The sequence below is a fragment of the Mus caroli genome, unplaced genomic scaffold, assembly GCF_978045245.1.
Source record: "Mus caroli unplaced genomic scaffold, Mus_caroli_1 scaffold_1, whole genome shotgun sequence".
Classification (NCBI taxonomy): Eukaryota; Metazoa; Chordata; class Mammalia; order Rodentia; family Muridae; genus Mus; species Mus caroli.
Genome location: NW_028227256.1, coordinates 169,201,408 through 169,220,313, shown reverse-complemented (window position 1 = coordinate 169,220,313; position 18,906 = coordinate 169,201,408). Strand labels below are relative to the sequence as shown.

Genomic DNA, 18,906 nt, shown 5'->3' with positions numbered 1-18,906 from the left:
CGGCCGGGGGTTACCGCCCACTTGATCCTGCGCTTCTGGCTCCTGGCAGCTCGTGAGATCCGACCCCGTGAATGGTTTTGGCTGTGTCTTCATGTAGGACCTACTCCCAAACCCTGCCCGCTGCGGTGAATTCCACCTGCGATGCTTTAACTTGTGCAACAGAGATTCTTGCCCCGGGGGGAGAGGCGGGGAAGGACGCGCTAATCAGAGGGCGGGGGCTCGGGTTGGGATCTGGTCCTGTACCCATCTACCCACCATGAGATGGTGGAGATCTAGGGAGGGTGAACTTTCCTTCTGAGATTCGGGTATAAGGGGAAAGGTACGTGTTGAGTCTATAAAGCTGTGCAGGTGGCACAGCCGAGAAGAGAGAATTGGGGAAACGAGGAAGGTTCCATGAGATGACTTGAACTGCGGAGACGTTTGGCAAAGGAAAAGGGCTTCAGTTTTAATGTGAGATCACTGGAAGTTGAGGTATTAAGGCACCGATCATAGTCGCCTCTCCCATTTTCCCATTTTGTATCTTTTCATAGCTACTAGTAGTAAAAAGTATTTTCGAGGCCTTGGGGGAGGGAATTACTGGCCAGGCCTGGAAATGGCAGAGAATTCTAGAAACTTACGGCTTGAAAGAGGGTTAGGTGTCCTGATTTCTCACCTTCTTCAGGCTGGGCTTCATCACCAGGCCTCCTCACCAACTCCTGTCTCTTCTGTGTACCGGATACCGATTACTTCGAACCCCAGTACTTTGTACTCAGCCCAGGTAACATAGATTGTAATGTTCTCTCTCTGGCACATAGCTGCTTAGTCCATGTTTATTAACTTCATAGTGGGAGACAAAGATATCTGCCACCCTCCAAACATGTAATGAGTGAACTCCAGTAGCTCTAGGGTTATTATGCTCTGTAAGAATGAAAACAAGTCGCTGGGGACACTTGTAATGCCAGCACTCGAGAAACAGGAGGATCAACCAGGAGTTTAAGGTCATCCCCAGCTACCTAGAAAGGCCTGTCTGGGCTACAAAAGACCGCGTCTCAAAAAAGAAAAAAAGTCAAAAGAAAAGAAAGTTTCTGGCTCCACCCCCACTTGAGCCTCTGAGTTTCTCCGAGATAGAAAATCTGAGGCCACTGCCTGTGTCATTCACAGGCCCAGAACCATGTCCTCATCCTGGGAGCTGCCCCTGGTGGCTGTGTGCCAGGTAACATCAACACCAAACAAGCAAGAGAACTTTAAAACATGTGCTGAGCTGGTTCAAGAGGCTGCCAGACTGGGTGCTTGCCTGGCCTTTCTGCCTGAGGCATTTGACTTTATTGCACGAAACCCTGCCGAGACATTACTCCTGTCCGAACCACTGAATGGGGATCTTTTGGGCCAATATAGCCAGCTTGCCAGGTACAAGGGTAGGGTTTTTTTTTTTTGGGGGGGGGGTAGGACTCCCTGTTGAGCAGTGTTCCTGGATTGACACATAGAGGGGGTAGAGTTGTGAGTGTCCCTCCCCCCTCCCCAGGGAATGTGGAATCTGGCTGTCCTTGGGCGGTTTCCACGAGCGTGGCCAAGACTGGGAGCAGAATCAGAAAATTTACAATTGTCATGTGCTTTTGAACAGCAAGGGTGAGACATCATAGCCCTTTAGTTTGCCTCTTCCCGGGCTTCTCTACCTTTCAACTCAGATCTTCAGCATTTCTTTCTCAACTGCTTGGCCTTGGGGTTTTATGCTTCTGTTCTCAGCCTACAAATTCCTCTTTAGGAGAAGAGCTAAGCTGGACTTGTAGAGTGTCTGTACTGAGTATTTTTTCTCTCTTTTTCTCACTCTAGGATCAATAGTGGCCAGTTACAGGAAGACACATCTGTGCGATGTAGAGATCCCAGGTCAGGGGCCGATGAGAGAAAGCAACTATACCAAGCCTGGAGGCACTCTTGAACCACCTGTCAAGACACCGGCTGGCAAGGTGGGAGTTTGAAAAGGAAATAGGACTATGTTGAAAAGTGGTAACATCCCCTGTTGGTGTAGGCTAATAAAGGCACTCAGTGTTATGTTGAATGGGACAGGGAAGATGAGTGGGTTGTTTCTCATTTCAGGTTGGTCTAGCAATCTGTTATGACATGCGGTTCCCTGAACTTTCTTTGAAATTGGCTCAAGCTGGGGCAGAAATACTTACTTATCCTTCAGCCTTTGGATCTGTTACAGGTCCAGCCCACTGGGAGGTAAGAGAATGCCTCTTCATAACATATAGGCCTCCTTTAACCCTATTTTTAGTAGTGGGAGCAGAGTGGTACAAACCTAAATCCAAGCACTTCAGTGGATAGCCACAAGTTCAAAGCCAGCATGCCTTGACCAAAAAAGAAAATAGAAGCTGGGCAGTGGTGGCGCACACCTTTAATCCCAGCACTGGGGAGGCAGAAGCAGGTGGATCTCCAAGTTTGAGACCAGCCTGGTCTACAGAGTGGGTTCCAGGACAGCCAGGGCTACACAGAGAAACCCTGTCTCAAAAACAAAAAAGCAACCCACACCTTCAAAGAGCGGGGCATGGTGGTGCACGCTCTTTATCCCAGCACTGTGAGGCAAAGGCAGGCGGATCTCTGTGGATCTAGGCCAGCCAGGGCTACACAGGGAGACCTTACCTCAAAAGTACAGAACACAAACACTCCTCCTTTCTACCTCATTTTCTTCCTTTTTATCTAGTGAGGAAATTCATTTCTTAGCTAGGTGTGAGTCATGTTAGAGTTAGTTATTAACTCTAGTTGGTTAGTGAGAAGATTGGGCCCACAGTGCCCGCTTCTTGTCACTTGCCTATTAAACGCTGTATGTTCTTGAGTCAACGCACGTCTCATCCTCAGGTGCTGCTGCGGGCCCGCGCCATTGAATCTCAGTGCTATGTAATAGCAGCAGCGCAATGTGGACGCCACCATGAAACAAGAGCAAGTTATGGCCATAGCATGGTGGTTGACCCGTGGGGCACAGTGGTGGCCCGCTGCTCCGAGGGACCAGGCCTCTGCCTTGCTCGAATTGATCTCCACTTTCTACAACAGATGCGCCAACACCTGCCTGTGTTCCAGCACCGCAGACCTGACCTCTATGGCAGTCTGGGTCATCCACTCTCTTAATGCTTTTAACTTCTGTTGGTTAAGACACACAGACACATGCCAACTGTGAGGTGATGTTACTGTGACTTGTAGGCAGGACACAAGCACGGTTCCCTTCCCTTGCAGAACTTTAACCTCTCTTAATGGAACACAGGCCTAATCAAGTCCATGGGAAAGAAGAGACTTTGACCTGACCTCAGATTTCAGTTTCAGAAAAGTGGAATTTTATATAGTCACTGTTTATTTCATGAAAACTGAAGTTATGCTGAGGGCTGAGCAGCACTGGCATTGAAAAAAATATAATCATCATAATGTCTGGACATGTCTTTTGGGAGCTAGAAGGGGAGGTGGAATTGTACCTGCTTGACTGGACTTTATACTCCTCAGCCTCCTGCCTCAAACATGCCTCCTTACCTAAGAAAGTGCGGTGCTCAGTGCATGTACTAGTCCTGTTCTCCAAAGGATGGGAGAAGGGAGGGCAGAAGAACAGGAGGAGGAGCTGATACTAAATATCCCACTTTCTCTTAAGACAGAAGGAAGCAAAGGGAAAGGGCCTTGGGGTGGGGTAAGAGTTATTTTCACTGGAAAAGGGAAGGAAAATGTCATACCCTCCACCCCCTCCTCCTCTTCAGAGAAAGTGTGTTCCAACTAGCAGCCTCTACTCCACCCGTCCCGTGTACTGGTGTTCACACACATCACAGTTGGGAGGGTGATCAGGCTGGCCCAGTCCTCTGTAAGTTTGCTGAACATTTGACAGGGGACAAGGAGGGATCCGTACGACAGCAGTTTCCAGCTGTGGAATGAAGGGAAGGCAGAGAGAAGCAGCACCAAGGCCAGGAGAGACTGCAAAGGGCCACAGCTTCTCTGTTTTTAAAAAATTCTATAATTTGGAAGGAGGTGGTAATTAATTTCCAAAATACACTTCAGAGTCCCACCTTCCACATAGCTCCTTTACTCACAGCCCTTTGGTTTTTCAGACAAAATTTAAGAGCCCTCATAAAGCCATAAGTATTGATTACCCCTCAATGCACCTGAAAGCAGTGTTCAATCCCTTACAAAGGCTGTGTTCCAGAGACCCTGTCCCTATACACTTGTCTTACGGCTCAGTGGTAAGGTGGCTGTAGACACACAATAGGGTAAGTGGCAACAAGAAACGGGGAAGCCCAGGCACATGGGTGCAGGGAGGGCAGGGACACCACTTCCACCTTCCTTTGTCTTTTCCTTTAAAAAAAAAAAAAGGCGGTGTGATTGGTTGGAAAGGGTAGAGAACAAACCCCAGAACAGTATGTCAGCTCCAGAGGTGACGGAGCGAACAGTCCCCAGAAAGGTGAGAAGGGGAAAGGTCAGGGTAATGCCTGCAGCATCAAGTTCCTCAGGAGTTTCTGTCGGCCCAGCTCATAGTCCTCCTCATCCACGTTCACCAGCAGCTTGATGGCTTCATGGCCCACAGCTTGCTTGAGAGAGTCTGTGATGAAGACACCTTTCAGTGCCTCTAATAATGAGCCATTAATGTAGTCTCGCCAGAATGCGTCGAGGTAGGTGAGCTCAGAGAACTTGATGTCACAGATGATGGAGCCCAGGTCCCGGGACTTGAGGATAGTGTTGGCCTGGTTAAAGCGCTCAAACTGGCGCTCAAGTGGGTCCTGCTTATTGGAGAAGACATTGCCTTGCAGAGCCGTCTCGTGCTGGCAGTATTCCGCCCGAACTCGGAGCCTGATGTCTGGGAGAAATTTAAGGAGCATGGTTTATAACGGATTGTATTTACAACCGAAGCTAGAAAAGCAAGCAAGCAAGAAAGGCTGAAACCCTCCCTCTTCTCGCAGCTTCTTTCCCTCTTCCCAGAACTAGTTCTTCACTGTGTCCTTGAAGCCCTGGCTTCAATGCTGGAGCTGCCCTACAATGACTCTGCTCAGGCCACTCACAAACAGCACCTTGTTAGAAGACCTGTCTTAGAATTAATTCTGTCTTGACTTGGTTCATCCTATATACGAATGATGCAGGCATTCCTTTGATTTAATAGTAACTAAAAAGATTTCTATTATACCATTGCTGAAAAGACAGTTCTCATGAAGACTAACCCTGACCTGAAAACAGCAAAGATTGCCTTGCACTGAACTACAGACTGCCCATTATCCCAGGAGTTCTTTATATTTTCCCTCAAGTCTACATCTCTAAAGTCCCTGAATTTCCTTACCACATGTCTGCTTTTCCTTCGGGTCTGGTGTCACCGACTTCCGGCGTTTTCGCTGGCTCCCAAGTGTGGTTCTCCCTCGGGCTGGCCGCTTACTACACATTTGAGAACCCGAAGTGGGGCAGCACACCACAGGATAGTGGGGAGGCACTGAGCAGAAAGTAAGTGGGAAAACACGGTTTGACAAGTAGAACTTCAAATCTTTCATTTGGAATAGACAAAGGAACCATCTAGACTTGAGAATGAAAGTATTGGTGATATAACCTGAAGGCTGAGGGGTATAGCCCAGTGATCAATGTCTGTCAAATATTCATGAATATCTGGACTCAGCCCTAGCAATGGGGTGGCAGGTGGCACGCACTAAGTATGGTGGAAGACATCTATCATCTGAGCACTTAAGGGTGAAGAAAGGAAGCCAGGTGGTGGTGCACACCTTTAATTCCAGCACTTGGGAGGCAGAGGCAGAGGAAATGGAATCTCTTGAGTTCAAGGCCAGTATGGTCTACAGAGTAAGTTCTAGGACAGCCAAGGCTTCACAAAGAAACCCTGTCTCAAAAAAACAAAACAAAAACAGAGAAACAAAAAAGGCTAAGGAAGGAAGGCCATCTTGGCCTGCACAGGGTTCTGCATCTACCCAAGCTAAATAGGAAGTCCCAAAAATAAAAGTTGGGGCTGCAGAGATGGCTCAGTGGTTAGGAGCACTTGTAGTTCTTGCAGAGGACCCAGATTCACCTCCACAGGCACCAGGTAGACACAAAGCACACATGTAAATATGCAGGCAAACATTCATACAGAAAAAAATTTTTAAAAACTGACCTAAGGTCTGGAGTGATGGCTTAACCTACATGCAGACAGTATACTTATACACATAAATTGATTTTTAAAAAGTAATCTAAAAGGAGAGCAAACACTAGACCTAGACAAAGTATACTTCACCTGCTTTGTGTGTGTACATGTTCACATAGATGTGTTCCTATGTGAGTGTGCCTCATGTGAAGGTCAGAGGTCAGCATTAGGTGTCTTCCTCAATCCTCTCCCCATCTTTTTTTAGACCAGGGCTTTCACTGAGCCTTGAGTTCAGCAGTGTGCCGAGACTGGCTGCCTCTATGAGCTCCAGGGATCCACCTGTCTCTGCCTCCAACACTGAGGCTGCAGACACTTTATTACCCAGCTTTTTCTGTGTGGGTGCTGGGAACCTGAACTCAGGTCTTCATGCATATGCAGCTGGCACTTTACCGAGTGAGCCATTTCCCCAGCTTCTGATTGTCTTTAATGGACAGGGACTTTAATGTCTTTAATGGGGTGGGTGGAGAGGGGCTGTATCCTGTCATTGATGTTGGCGCAGCCACACATGTGAAGGGAGCAATGTTCTCCTGCTTATGAAAATTACATGTAGTATCCTCTCACCTGTTTTAGAGGGCTGGGGAGGCCTCGGTTCTGGGTCACTGAGGGCTCTGGGGGTCACATAGCGAATTGATGTTTCCTCCAGATACTTGTCTACAAGATCAGGGCACACTGCAGGAGGAGAAGGAGTCACTCAAGAAAAAGTACATATCTTTCTTCTCCCAAAGGATCTCCATTCTCCTAGGTATTCCCCAGGTCAAGACCGCCCCGCCCTGTAGACTCCTGTACTCCTCACTCCTGGCCTCCCACAAAGCTTCTCTTAGTCATGTGTCCCCAGACCCCGTAAGGCCTCACCAGCTCGTCTCTTCTTGAGAGTAACATAGGGCAGCAAGTCATGGCGAGTGATGATGCGCAGCAGCTGCAGCACCTGGCGAAAGTTACTCTCGTCGCAGCGGCCCTGGCGCTCCAGTGCCAATAAGAAGTCACGTCCATTTCGGATGAGTCCACGTTCATGGTCATCAATAACATCAACAAAAAGGAAGGAAAGCACGCGGACATCTCTGTGTGTTAGGTGGGTGCCCACGATGTCGAACATGCGGTGGAGGCTGTAGAGCCCATGTTCTTGCTCCCCACGCTCTTCGGGCCACACCTGGCTTGCCCGCCTCTTTAGGCCCGCCATGCTAGAGGCTCAGAAATAGAATGCTTTCCAGAATCTCTGCTCAGCAGCCGCAATCTCCAGTGATCTGTAAGATAAGACAAGATCCCATGAGCCATGCACTGGTAGCCACCAATTTTATTTATCTGTATTATCTTAACATGCTACTAATGAAGCTCAGCTTAATATGTTTATTAAATATCATAAAGTGTTTATGCTAGATGTGGCGGTATACGCCTTTCATCTCAGGAGGCAGGGGCAAGTAGATCAGAGTGGCAGAACAGTCAGGGCTACAGAGACCCTGTCTCAAAAAAGCAAAAACCAACAACAACAAAAAAGCAAAACAAACAAAAAAAGCAATGTTAAATGCTTTTCATACTCAACAGACAATGCCCTGAGTCAAGATCCTACAAGGGATACAGTCAGATCCTGGAGTGAGAATGCTTTGTGTGATTTTAGTACTGCATAGGTCAGACGTTTCTGTTGCAGCTAGGCATGAGAGAATACACCTATAATTACAGCACTCAGGAGCCAGAGGCAGGAGAATTACCCTTAAGTTTGAAGCCATTCTGATCTGCACAGCAAGTTTCGTCCTGTCAGAGATATAAGGTAGACCCTATCTCAAAAGCAAAATAAGCTAGTCTGGTAAAGCTGCCTAAAGCCCCAGCACTTGAGAGGTAGACACAAGGAGGCTCATGAGTTTAAGGCTATCCTCAGCTACAGGGCAAGATCAAAGCCAGCCTGGGCTACATGAAACTGTCTCAAAGTTAGTTGGTTGGTTTTTAAATGTTATCCAAATGTTCCTCTTGTCTCCAAAACACTGCTTTTAGTCCCCTGAAACACCGATTTGCTGGGCATGGAGGTACAATGCCTGTAGCTAGCATTCAGGAGATTAAGGTAGGAGGATCGGATTCCAGGTGAACCTGGTCTATATTCTCAAACGGTCTTACAGAAACAACAACAAAATATACATAGTAACAGAACAATAACTAAGTGTAGCAGTGTACCCCTTTGAACCTAGAATTCAGGAGGCTCTCTGTGCCTGCCAGGGTTAAATAACATAACCCTGTCTCAAAAGGGGTTAGAGGTGTCAATGGTTAAGAGCTCCAGCTGCTCCTCCAGAAGACCCAAGTTCAATTCCCAGCACCCGCAGGGATGGGCTTCATCCACCTCTAACTCCAGCTCTGGCCTGAGACCTCAATAGGCACCTTCAGTCACACAAATAACTAAATAAAAATTAAAATTCTGTTTTTTGGAATGGTGGTATACAGCTTTAATCCCAGTAAACAGAGGAAGGTATATCTCTATGAGGTTCCAGGCCAACCAAAACTACACAGTGAGACCTTGTCTCAAACCATTTTAAATCTTTTTTTTTTAAAAAAACTAACAAAAGAGGGGCTGAGTTCAATTCCCAACAATCACATGGTGGCTGAAAAACCATCTGTAATGGGATACAATGACCTCTTCTGGTGTGTCTGAAGGCAGTGACAATGTACTCATACATTACGTAAAAATATATATATACATTTAAAAAAAGAAATTACTTTTTCCCACTCCCAAGCAGTTCGTTTATTTTCGTTTTCTATTTTTTTTTATTTTATTTAATTAATTTATTTTATTTTTGGTTTTTCGAGACAGGGTTTCTCTATATAGCCCTGGCTGTCCTGGGACTCACTTTGTAGACCAGGCTGGCCTTGAACTCAGAAATCCGCCTTCCTCTGCCTCCCAAATGCTGGGATTAAAGGCATGTGCCACCACCACCTGGCTTATTTTATTTTTTAAGACATGATTTCACTATGTAAATCTGGCTGTCCTAGAACTATGTCCACGATGGCCTTAAACTCAAGAGATCTACTTGCTTCTGCCTTCTGAGTGCTGGGATTAAAGGCATACACCACCACACGTGGCTGACTGGCTGGCTGACTTTCTCTCTTTCTTCCTTTTCTTTCTTTCTTTGGTTTGTTTTGCTTTTCTTTTTTTTTTTTTTTTTTTTTTTTTTGGTTTTTTCGAGACAGGGTTTCTCTGTGTAGCCTTGGCTGTCCTGGCACTCACTTTGTAGACCAGGCTGGCCTCGAACTCAGAAATCCGCCTGCCTCTGCCTCCCAAGTGCTGGGATTAAAGGCGTGCGCCACCACGCCCGGCTTTGTTTTGCTTTTCAATACAGGGTTTCTCTGTGTAGCCCTGGCTGTCCTGGAACTCACTCTGTAGACCTGGCTGGCCATGAACTCCCAGAGATCCACTGGTCTCTGCCTCCTTAGAGCTGGGATTAAAAAAGCATGTGCTACCACCTTCCAGGCTCATTTCTTAAATATAGGCAAAACTGAAAAGTAGACAATTCAATCTTTGCTACAGAAGCTGAATTAGATGATATAAGTCACTAGTTAGAACTAGTTTAATGTGACTTTAAGCATGTCCTTTAACTTCAAAGGTTCAGTGGCAAGTGATTATAGTGGCACATGCCATAATCTTAGCTCATAAAACAGAAAGGTTGAGCCAGGCAGTGGTGGCACATGCTTTTTTTTTTTTTTTTTAAAGATTTATTTATTTATTATATGTAAGTACACTGTAGCTGTCTTCAGACACTCCAGAAGAGGGAGTCAGATCTTGTTACGGATGGTTGTGAGCCACCATGTGGTTGCTGGGATTTGAACTCCTGACCTTTGGAAGAGCAGTCGGGTGCTCTTACCCACTGAGCCATCTCACCAGCCCCCGGCACATGCTTTTTAAAGTCAATGGGAGGCAGAGGCAAGCAGATCTCTGAGTTTGAGGCCAGCCTGGTCTACAGAGTAAATTCCAGGACAGCCAGGGCTATACAGAGAAACCCTGTCACGAAAAAAAAAAAAAAAAAAAAAAAAAAAAAAAGAAAAAAGAAAAAAAGAAAAGAAAAAGAAAAAGAAAAAAAGAAAGAAAGAAAGAAAGAAAGAAAGAAAGAAAGAAAGAAACAAATTGGAAGGTTGGGAGTCTGAGTCCAGTCTGGGCTTTAGGGTCTCAAAAACAGAATATAAACACAAAACAAAACCTAACAGTCCCTTATAGATGGCATATAACAAACCCTTGTCAAAGATCAATCACAGCTCTGTGCTTGATTCACAAATTCACCTTGTGTCATGTCATCAACCAATCATCTAGAGGGAACAGTTTTCACCTCCACTTTACAGTCATTCATACCTACTGTCTTTCAAGACAGTAGTGTACCGAGTTACCATTCCGCCCTGACCACAACTCCAGCCATTCAGTCAGATCTTAATTCCTACTGTAGCACACATACTATTTCTTAAATGTGCCCTTCCTTTCACTTTACTGTCATTGCCATGATTCAGAGTGTCTCACTGTCTCAACTCTACTACTGCAACTTGCTTTCTTCTATTTGTAACATTTTTATTACATTTATTTACTTTGTGTGTGTTCATATATATGTGTGTGTGGAAATATGTACCACAGTGCACGTGTGGAGGTCACAGGACACTTTTAGGGGTCAGTCCTCTCTTCCCAATGAATGAGTCCCAAGGATGGAGGTCAGGTTATCAGGCTTGGTAACAAGTGCCTAAGCCTGCTGAGCCATCTCACCAGCTCCTGAAAATGACTTTCAACAAGTCTCTGATCTCCAAAACCTTTAACTTTTCATTTTTGACACAAGATCTCAAGATGTAGCTCAGACTGGCCTTCAACTTGCTATATAACCTAAGTAGGCACTGAACTTTCAGTCACCCTGCCTAAGCCTCCTGAACGACACAATTACAGGCATGCACTACCACCATCAAAACTTTTGGGGGAACACTGGTTTTTTGACAGGGTTTCTCTATGTATCCCTGGCTGTCCTGGACCACTCTATGTAAACCAGGCTGGCTCCAACTGCCTGCCTCTATATCCTGAGCACTGAGATTAAAGGTGGGCACCATCACACCTACCCTGTCACCATCGGTCCTAACCGACCAAAATCTATCCCCACATTTAACTGCTAACATCTAAAATGAAAAACTGAGCTGAGGATACAAGGGAGGAGGAGGATACAAGGGAGGAGAAGTCTAAGAAGACTTCAAGTTCTGTATACAGTTTACCCAGCTTTCCAGAGCAGCCTGCTTATCTTCCTCACCTACCACACAGCTTAGCTTTTATTAACCGTTAATTTGCCAACGTTATCCATTTGGTTAGAGTGTACATATACTATGTAATTCATTCACTCCTCTATACTTTTCTCCAGGCTACTCCCTTGGCCTGAGTTCCCTTTCTCCTGTAGCTCACAACCCTATAAGCCCCTCTTTTTTAGATGGCTAACTCAGAAGACCCAACTCACGCTGCATGGTGGTAGTACATGCCTTCTATGAGTTCAAGGCCAGCCTAGTCTACAGAGAGAGTTCTAGGAGAGCCAGGACTACACAAAGAAACCCTGTATCCAAAAATAAAAATAATAAAAAAAAAGCAAGCAGACAAAGAAAACCCAACAATTTAGCTGGGCATGGCAGCTTCTTGCTTTTTATCCCACTAATGCAAAATCAGAGGCAAGCATATCTCAATGAGTTTGAGGCCAGCTACTAAGACTAAGACTATCTTAGAAAGGGGTGGGATGGGGGGGGTCAACTTTCTATCTCCAAGGATGACTTCAGTGGTCTTCTTCTGTGCTCGTATAGAAAACTGAACATTTCTTTTACATTAGTGTATTAAAATTATTTTGATCCTGCACAGTTTATGAAGTAGTGCTAAATCAAAGTCATCTTCATAATACTTAGCAGTAGGCAGCTGTAGCAGCAGTCTGTTGTTGAGAACTGAACTTAATTTCCAGGAGGTTAATACAAGCAACACCAGTTGAAAACAAAACCTATCAGAGCCCAAGAGTACAAGCGGACCATACCCGAAAGAACCATGTAAGCCAGGCATGGTGGTGTTCATGCATGTCTATCATCCCAGAATGAGGAAGGCTGGGACAGACTACAAACACAAGGCCAGTCGGAGTTATACAGTGACACCTGTCTCAGAATGGGGGAGAGGGGAGTGCACACAGAGACACACAGTATTCAGTAACCATGCACATATTCTGTCTAGTCAGAGCTGTCTCCATACCACAGAAAACTACTCACACCAAACCACCCTATTCAACAAGACCACTTAACACGTGGAAGATACTGGCCACGCTAGAAGACAGGCCTTGGATTCCATTTCTAGTACCAAAGAGAGAAGAAGAACAGAATGGTAGGCTCCTTCAGAAGGCCACGATGGAGCCTGGACCTTTCTCCCACAGTAAGGCAACCAGGAATGCACAGAGACACACTAATTCTCCTCTGGGGACAGGGAGGAGAATCCCAAGGAAAAAATAAATATGACCCACATGTAGTTTTGAAAGCCTAGGTACTTCACCCAAAGTATGGGAAACAGCTGAGGAAATCATTATTCAGACACTGGTTAGTCTTATCTCTGCCTCTCATTTCACCTGCTGTCACTCAGCACAAATGGGGCTGCTGAGGAAAAATACCTTCTTACTCAAGTAGGCAGTCGGGGAAAACTGAGATCCCTTCAAACCCCTGCGACTCTTCCATCGTCCCGACCCCACCTGTTCCCTTTGGCCAGCTGCTGATTATAAGGATCCCAGAGAAAACAGATGGGCAGGTTTCATATCCAACCAATCGGAAGAGCAGACTGTTGCTTGGTTTCCCTAATTCAAAGTGTCCTTAAAACCCAAGCAATTAAGAAAAACCACCCCCACATACACATACTCTGTCCCTAGAAAATGAGGCAAAATAAAAGAAAACACTATATTTCTAATTATATAATCAATGTAATCCTGCAATGGATCTCAATCCTGAGAAATCCCTCCCCTCACTAGACAGGGGGAGAGTGACTGTTAAGTCCCAGGTCCCAGGCCAGACCATCCAAGGTGCTAGAAATCACAGAGCTTCTAGGTCAGTGGTTCTCCACCAGTTTGCTCTGCCAGGGGACATTTGGCAAGGACTGCAAACAGTTTTGATTGTCAAGATTTGTGGAGAGGGAGTTACACTACCAGCATATAACAAGGCCAAGGTACTGCTACACACCATATAAAGCACAGGGTAATTACTAACAACAAAGATACCAGGACCAAAATGCCTAAAGTAGTTAAGGTTGAGGAATCCTATTTTACGAGAACCATGATGAAGGCTCAAAAGGGTGCATGTCACTTTCCTTATTAGATCTACAGAAGGAAACTGTGAGGTGTCTTCACCCTGAAACAATCCAATCTTATTATTCTAGAAGCAAAGGAGGGCTCACTTAAGTCATGAATCCCACTATGGCAATCACCTCACCCCAGCAATGCCTCCTCCATCACCTGCCGTTGCCATTCAGGTGAATAGCAGGTGGCAGACATACCCCCTCCTGTCCATCCCCGGAGGTCTACTTTGACCCAGTTCAATCTGGAGTTTTGTGGGAATAAGAAAAATGCCAACTTCAAGACAAACACAAATGCTCTTCAGTGCCATTTATAAAATCCCAAAACAAGGCTAGCGAGCAGGCCCTTCCTTGTTAGGTCACTAACCAGACTTACACTAGCCAATGAAGCAAAACACAGAAGCAAGCATTTCCCAAGGCTCGTCTCCCAGAATAATGTCAAGAGGCTGGCATGCAGGCTGATGGGCAGCTCTCCCCACTTAATTATCATCCAGGATTGTGAGCTAACTCAGCAACCCAGCCAGGGTGTCTAAGAATCTAACTTCAGGATGAAAAGAACATCACCAACTTTCTCTTAAAGTGAATTATACTCAGCTTTCAGTGGCTAGGGAGCCCAGCCTAGACACACACTCCTAGATGAAAGATGCCAGAACACCCTCCTCCAAACAGATGAACAAGAACACATGTGTTGGTCATCTCAAATACTGCTAAACACCAAGAAGCAAGAACCGCAGGAGGCAGGGAAGGGTGGGGCACTCTCTTCAATCCCAGCACTTGGGAGGCATAGGCAGGTGGATCTCTGCGTTCAAAGCCGACCTGGTCTCCACAGTGAGACCCTACAAACCAAACCAAACCCTCCACAACTATAAACAAATATACTGACCCACTGAATGTCCTTGCTGTAGTTCAAATACTAAAGTGCACTTTTTTTTGTACTAGGGATCAAACACAGGGGCCTTGGGTTTAAGTGGATAAGTGCTTCACCACTGAGTTACATCCCTAGCACAGAATAATTCTAGATTCTGATGAATTACTGTATTTCCTGGAGGTGTAGTTCATTTTCCTTTAGTGAGGTCTGAAGTAGTAAGAGCCAATAAGAGTCTATATGTACCTAGACAGTTTCCTCCTGATAGTTACTCTCTACTGCGTTTCTGTGCCTACGCACTCTAGACCCTCCCATCCAGAAATGACAATCCTAACTTGTTTTGTTTTTTGTTTTTCAAGACAGGGTTTCTCTGTGTAGCCCTGGCTGTCCTGGAACTCACTCTGTAGACCAGGCTGGCCTCGAACTCAGAAATCTGCCTGCCTCTGCCTCCCAAGTGCTGGGATTAAAGGCGTGCGCCACCACGCCCGGCCAATCCTAACTTTTGAAAGTACTTTGACTTATGAAAGCAAAGAATGTGTAAAAGAATTGTCTTTAAATGAAAATGGTAGTCTAGCTTCTAAGAGGAATTACATCTATATTTTTACAAGAAAAAAAGAAATATTTGACTCTCTCAGAAGCCCTTACCAGAAAGTCATGTGGAAGAACTTTAAAAAAAAAAAAAAATGACAACAGCCAGGTGTAGTGGCATCCCTTTCATCCCCACACTTGGGCAGCAGAGGCAGATGGATCTCTGAGTCTGAGGCCAGCCTGGTCTACATAGCAAACTATAGGCTAGCCAGGATTACAGAAAGGACGGACAGCTTGAACTTTGAAGCAAGAACTACCTGGGCAATCCTGAAGAAAGCTAAGAGCTCATGAAGCTCTTCCTTGCTGGCGGGACCAGGAAAGTGTAACCAAATATATTTGGAGGGCAGAATTACACAGTGATGTTTTCAAACAATCCCAAGAAGCTGGGCAGTGGTGGTGCCTTTAATCCCAGCACTTGGGAGGCAGAGGCAGGCAGATTTCTGAGTTTGAGGCCAGCCTGGTCTACAGAGTGAGTTCCAGGACAGCCAGGGCTACACAGAGAAACCCTGTCTTGAACCCCCCCTCCCGCCCCCAAAAAACCAAGAACTCTAAACTGCTGGGAGAGACAGTAAACTAGGGAGGGGGGAAGCCTTCTCACTGAAGTACCTCAGCCTCAGTCACCTTCCTTGAGAAATATTTCATACATAATGTACAAGAACACAGCTTTCCATATGTTAAATGTTTCACTCAGAGCTGACCAGAAGGGTAGACAAAAACAAACCAAAGCTGGGACCTTGTCCCAGGACACTTAATATCCCCTTTCCCTCCGCCTATCTCTCCAGTTACCTGAGCAATGAACTCGCAGAGAGAGTGAACTCCTTTGCCCTAGCATCTACCTCCTTACGTAGGCTCTACCCCAGTGCATCATACCGTTTCCATTCCATCCCATTGTGTGCAAACAAGAAAGAGTTCCAGACTTACCTTTGCAAGAAACTTAAATTCCCAGGGCTCTTCCTAGCACAAGTTTCAAAGCCAGCAGAAAAACAAAAACAAAAACAAATAAGGGGGGGGGAAAGAGCAAAATTTCAAGTTTTATTTTGAAACTTCAAAGGTCCACAGTTAAGTGTCAGTGCCAAAAAAAAAAAAAAAAAAAAAAAAGTCATGTAAGCCTAAAGTCATTTCATTGACCGAACTATTCCAAATTACAGAGAACTGAAACAGACCAAATCCACAATATCGTATCAGCCCCCCCCCCCAAAAAAATTTCTAGTCTCAATGGCTCATAGCAAGAAAGGTCCCAAGTCAACCACTTCTGGGAATGAACCATCACCCTGATACTGTCTCGCCTTCCTCAATACCTTATTCCGTCTAGTTTCTTACAACATGAGTGATGGGGGAAAAGGAAGGGGAAAAGTTACAGCCAAAGAAAGCTCTTCCTTCCCATCAGGTCACTCACGAGGCCAGAATCAAACTTCACCTCTTCCCTCAGCACACAATGAAAACAAAATGACCACTAAAGCAACATCCACTCACGTCTACACTCCGGTAGGAAACGGGTGTTTTTTGTTTTTTTTTTTTTTCCCTAAATACGCATATTGACACCTCCTCCCCCTCCTACAACTTGAGGGTCAGTAAAGGTAAGCATATTTAATTAGCCTGATTACCTAGAGGCCAGTCTGTCTCTTCTATTTCCTCCTCAGGCTTCCAGAGCCTCCCTCCACCTTGGTATATAAGGCTCCAGAAAAGTCTCTTTCCCTGTTCTTGTAATGCTAATTGCAAGAAAAGAAAAAAAGAAACCTAGGAAAGAGCTTTACTAATCTCCCTATTTGTAACCAGGAAAAACAAGGAAGCAGTAAGCAAGCGAGTGTTTTGGAAAGCAAATCCGGTTGAACCCTCATTCAACCCCAATTCTCCAAACCCACATGACCATTCCTTTCTGCCCTTCCCACCCTATTAAAAGCTAAGCGCCTGGCAATTAAAATTGGCTGCAACTGATACTGCTTAACTCTGCTGCCCTTCCACAGGGGGGAAAGGGAAACCCCCAAACCCTCTATCACCGGTGCAGCTCCACTGCCCTATCTTCCCCCCTTCCTTTCAAACTTTCCTCCGGGTCTCTCACTTTCTACGTTACCCCGGCACATCGCCACTCTCTCCATCCGCCAAGCCCCCCTTCTCTTCTCCTCTTCCACCCCAATTCTCCCCTTAGGCCCTTCCGCTTCCAATTTGAACACTTTGGAAAAACCTCCCTCCGGCACACGTCTCAAGTCCAATCCAACCCCCCCCCAACCCCCGCCACCTCCCACGTCCTCACCACGGCGCTCACGGGAGTCCAGCCCTCCCTGCAGCCACATGCCACCAGCCCCCGTCCCCTCCACACCCTCAGCCTCTCCCTCCGGCTCCTACCCCTTCCCCAGCGCTGGCTCGCAGCCCCGCTCCCCACCTCGGCCTCTTTACTGCCCCTGGCCTGGGCCAGCCTGGGCCCTTGTTTACGCCCCTCCCCAGGCTCGCACTCCTGCGCCCCGACCCCTGCCCTCTCCCACAGTTGCCATCTCCCCTGCACGCCCCCCTCGGCCGCTCCCCTTCCCCCACCTCGCAGCGTCCCGTCACCTCCCTCTCCGGAGGTTCTCCGGGCTGGACGTCGCCACCGCCTCCCCCTTCCACTTTCCTTCCCCAAGCCCTTGGCGGCCCCGCCCGGCCCCGCCCCGTCCCACTCGACTCCCCCTCCCCACGCCGGCCGGCCGCCCCGCCGCCTCACTCTCGGCTCAGCCTCGGCGCCGCCATGTTGGATCCATCCGCGCCGCTCTCCGGGGCCTGCGCCTCACGGAGCCGCATCCGGGCTCCAGCCGCCGCCGCCTCCGCCGCCGCCGCCGCCGCGGGCGTGGGGGAGGGGAGGGCCGGGCGGGGGTGGCTGCATCCTGCACAGCGCCTCCCGGAACCTGGCCGGTTAGTGTCGGCTTCGAGACCATAACGAGGCATGAGCGGAGGAGCCATACTAGGTGAGGGCAGCCTGGCAGCGGCATTAAGCGGGGAGTGGGTAGCTTCACGTCGGCAAGAGAGGCTGGAGACTGGCAGCCATCTTGCTTAGGGGCAAGCTGGCAACGCAGGGTTCTCCTAACGGCGGCGGCGGGGAGGTTCTAAGAAGCGGAGAGGGAACGTATTTGAAGGTGGAAGCCTTGGTGGCGCCCGAGCTGGCTGGTATCGGGCTCGAAGGCCCTCGGGAGAGAGGGGCTGGCAGCCATGATACGTAAGGGCGGAATCGGCCCGGGGTCGGACTGCCCGGTGAACTGAGGTGAAAGGTCACGATCTGGAGTTCACCTTTGCCTTGAACTTCCTGTCACTCTGACGTTCTGAAACCCGGACCTCGCAGCCTCGCTTCTCACCCTCTCTCGGAATTCATCCCTTCAGTGTTTTCCTTTTGAGCTCCCATTTTCCTGTGGGAAAGTCGCCTCAGCTGACGGGTGAAGGACGGCTGAGAATTGAATTGGGGGTGGGATGGGCTCGAGTATGTTCTGGAGCTGCCGAGAGCCTGCTGTGGCTAAAGGAAGAGGTAATACAAAGGGCTTTGAGATAGGGAGCTATGACTCAAGACCTTGCAGATCTATTTTATCCTAAGGGCAGTTGAAGAGGCTTTGAAGGGTCTAAACAGAGGTGTGAACAGTTAGTTATATTTGTATTGTAGAGAGATCACAGCTTGCCAGCTCTGGGCATGTTAGTGCCGGCCTGAAGCCTGAGGCAGGAGGATTACTTGAGCCCTGAAGATGGAGACCAATTTGGACTTAATTTAAGCGAAGAAGACCGCAAGGATGTTAGCACTGTGGAAGAATGCGTTCTTAGCACGGTTAGGCCTGGCGTTCGGTCCCTGGGGAGTGGAGCTGGGTAGGGAGAGAGATCAGTTATGAAGCTAAGGAAAAGACAGTGGCGATGTGTAGGTAGGAAGGCATGTGTTGGATAAGGAAATATGAGTGTTCTGACTTGAATAACTGGGTTACATTATTTTTAGTTTCAAGAGAGATCTGCGGGATATCTTTTAGGCAAGTAAATATGAATTAGTGTGGTTTGAAACCAAGAAAGTTGAAAGTGTGCTTGCGCATGTATGGATATTCTTGG

General features: G+C 47.2%; 2 protein-coding genes across 10 annotated transcripts; one reads left to right on the top strand and one right to left on the bottom strand.

The window, feature by feature from the left end:
• Nucleotides 1-2: 2 nt before the first annotated feature.
• Nucleotides 3-3,394, top strand: Nit1 (nitrilase 1). 3 transcript variants are annotated; one of them, XM_021175455.3, is made up of 7 exons: nucleotides 3-93; nucleotides 662-757; nucleotides 1,141-1,386; nucleotides 1,502-1,605; nucleotides 1,810-1,943; nucleotides 2,074-2,199; nucleotides 2,833-3,394. In XM_021175455.3, coding segments are annotated over exons 1-7 (975 nt in total). In that variant the 5' UTR covers nucleotides 3-91; the 3' UTR covers nucleotides 3,100-3,394. The 3 variants fall into 3 exon arrangements, with proteins under 3 accessions (XP_021031114.1, XP_021031120.1, XP_029332730.1); XM_021175461.3 differs by having other exon boundaries at nucleotides 20-125; XM_029476870.2 differs by lacking the exon at nucleotides 3-93 and adding an exon at nucleotides 187-471.
• Nucleotides 3,395-3,938: 544 nt separating this feature from the next.
• On the bottom strand, nucleotides 3,939-17,690 carry Dedd (death effector domain containing). Of its 7 annotated transcripts, none has more exons than XM_021175475.2 (6): nucleotides 17,555-17,689; nucleotides 15,781-15,813; nucleotides 6,968-7,356; nucleotides 6,677-6,784; nucleotides 5,273-5,419; nucleotides 3,939-4,798 (listed from the first exon to the last, which is right to left on the bottom strand). In XM_021175475.2, exons 3-6 carry the CDS (start codon nucleotides 7,290-7,292, stop codon nucleotides 4,422-4,424), a joined length of 957 nt encoding a protein of 318 aa, XP_021031134.1. In that variant the 5' UTR covers nucleotides 7,293-7,356; nucleotides 15,781-15,813; nucleotides 17,555-17,689; the 3' UTR covers nucleotides 3,939-4,421. The 7 variants fall into 7 exon arrangements, with proteins under 7 accessions (XP_021031134.1, XP_021031147.1, XP_085699038.1 ...); XM_021175488.3 differs by lacking the exon at nucleotides 17,555-17,689 and adding an exon at nucleotides 17,389-17,474; XM_085842912.1 differs by lacking the exon at nucleotides 17,555-17,689 and adding an exon at nucleotides 17,389-17,454 and having other exon boundaries at nucleotides 15,781-15,809.
• Between the last annotated feature and the right edge of the window lie 1,216 nt (nucleotides 17,691-18,906).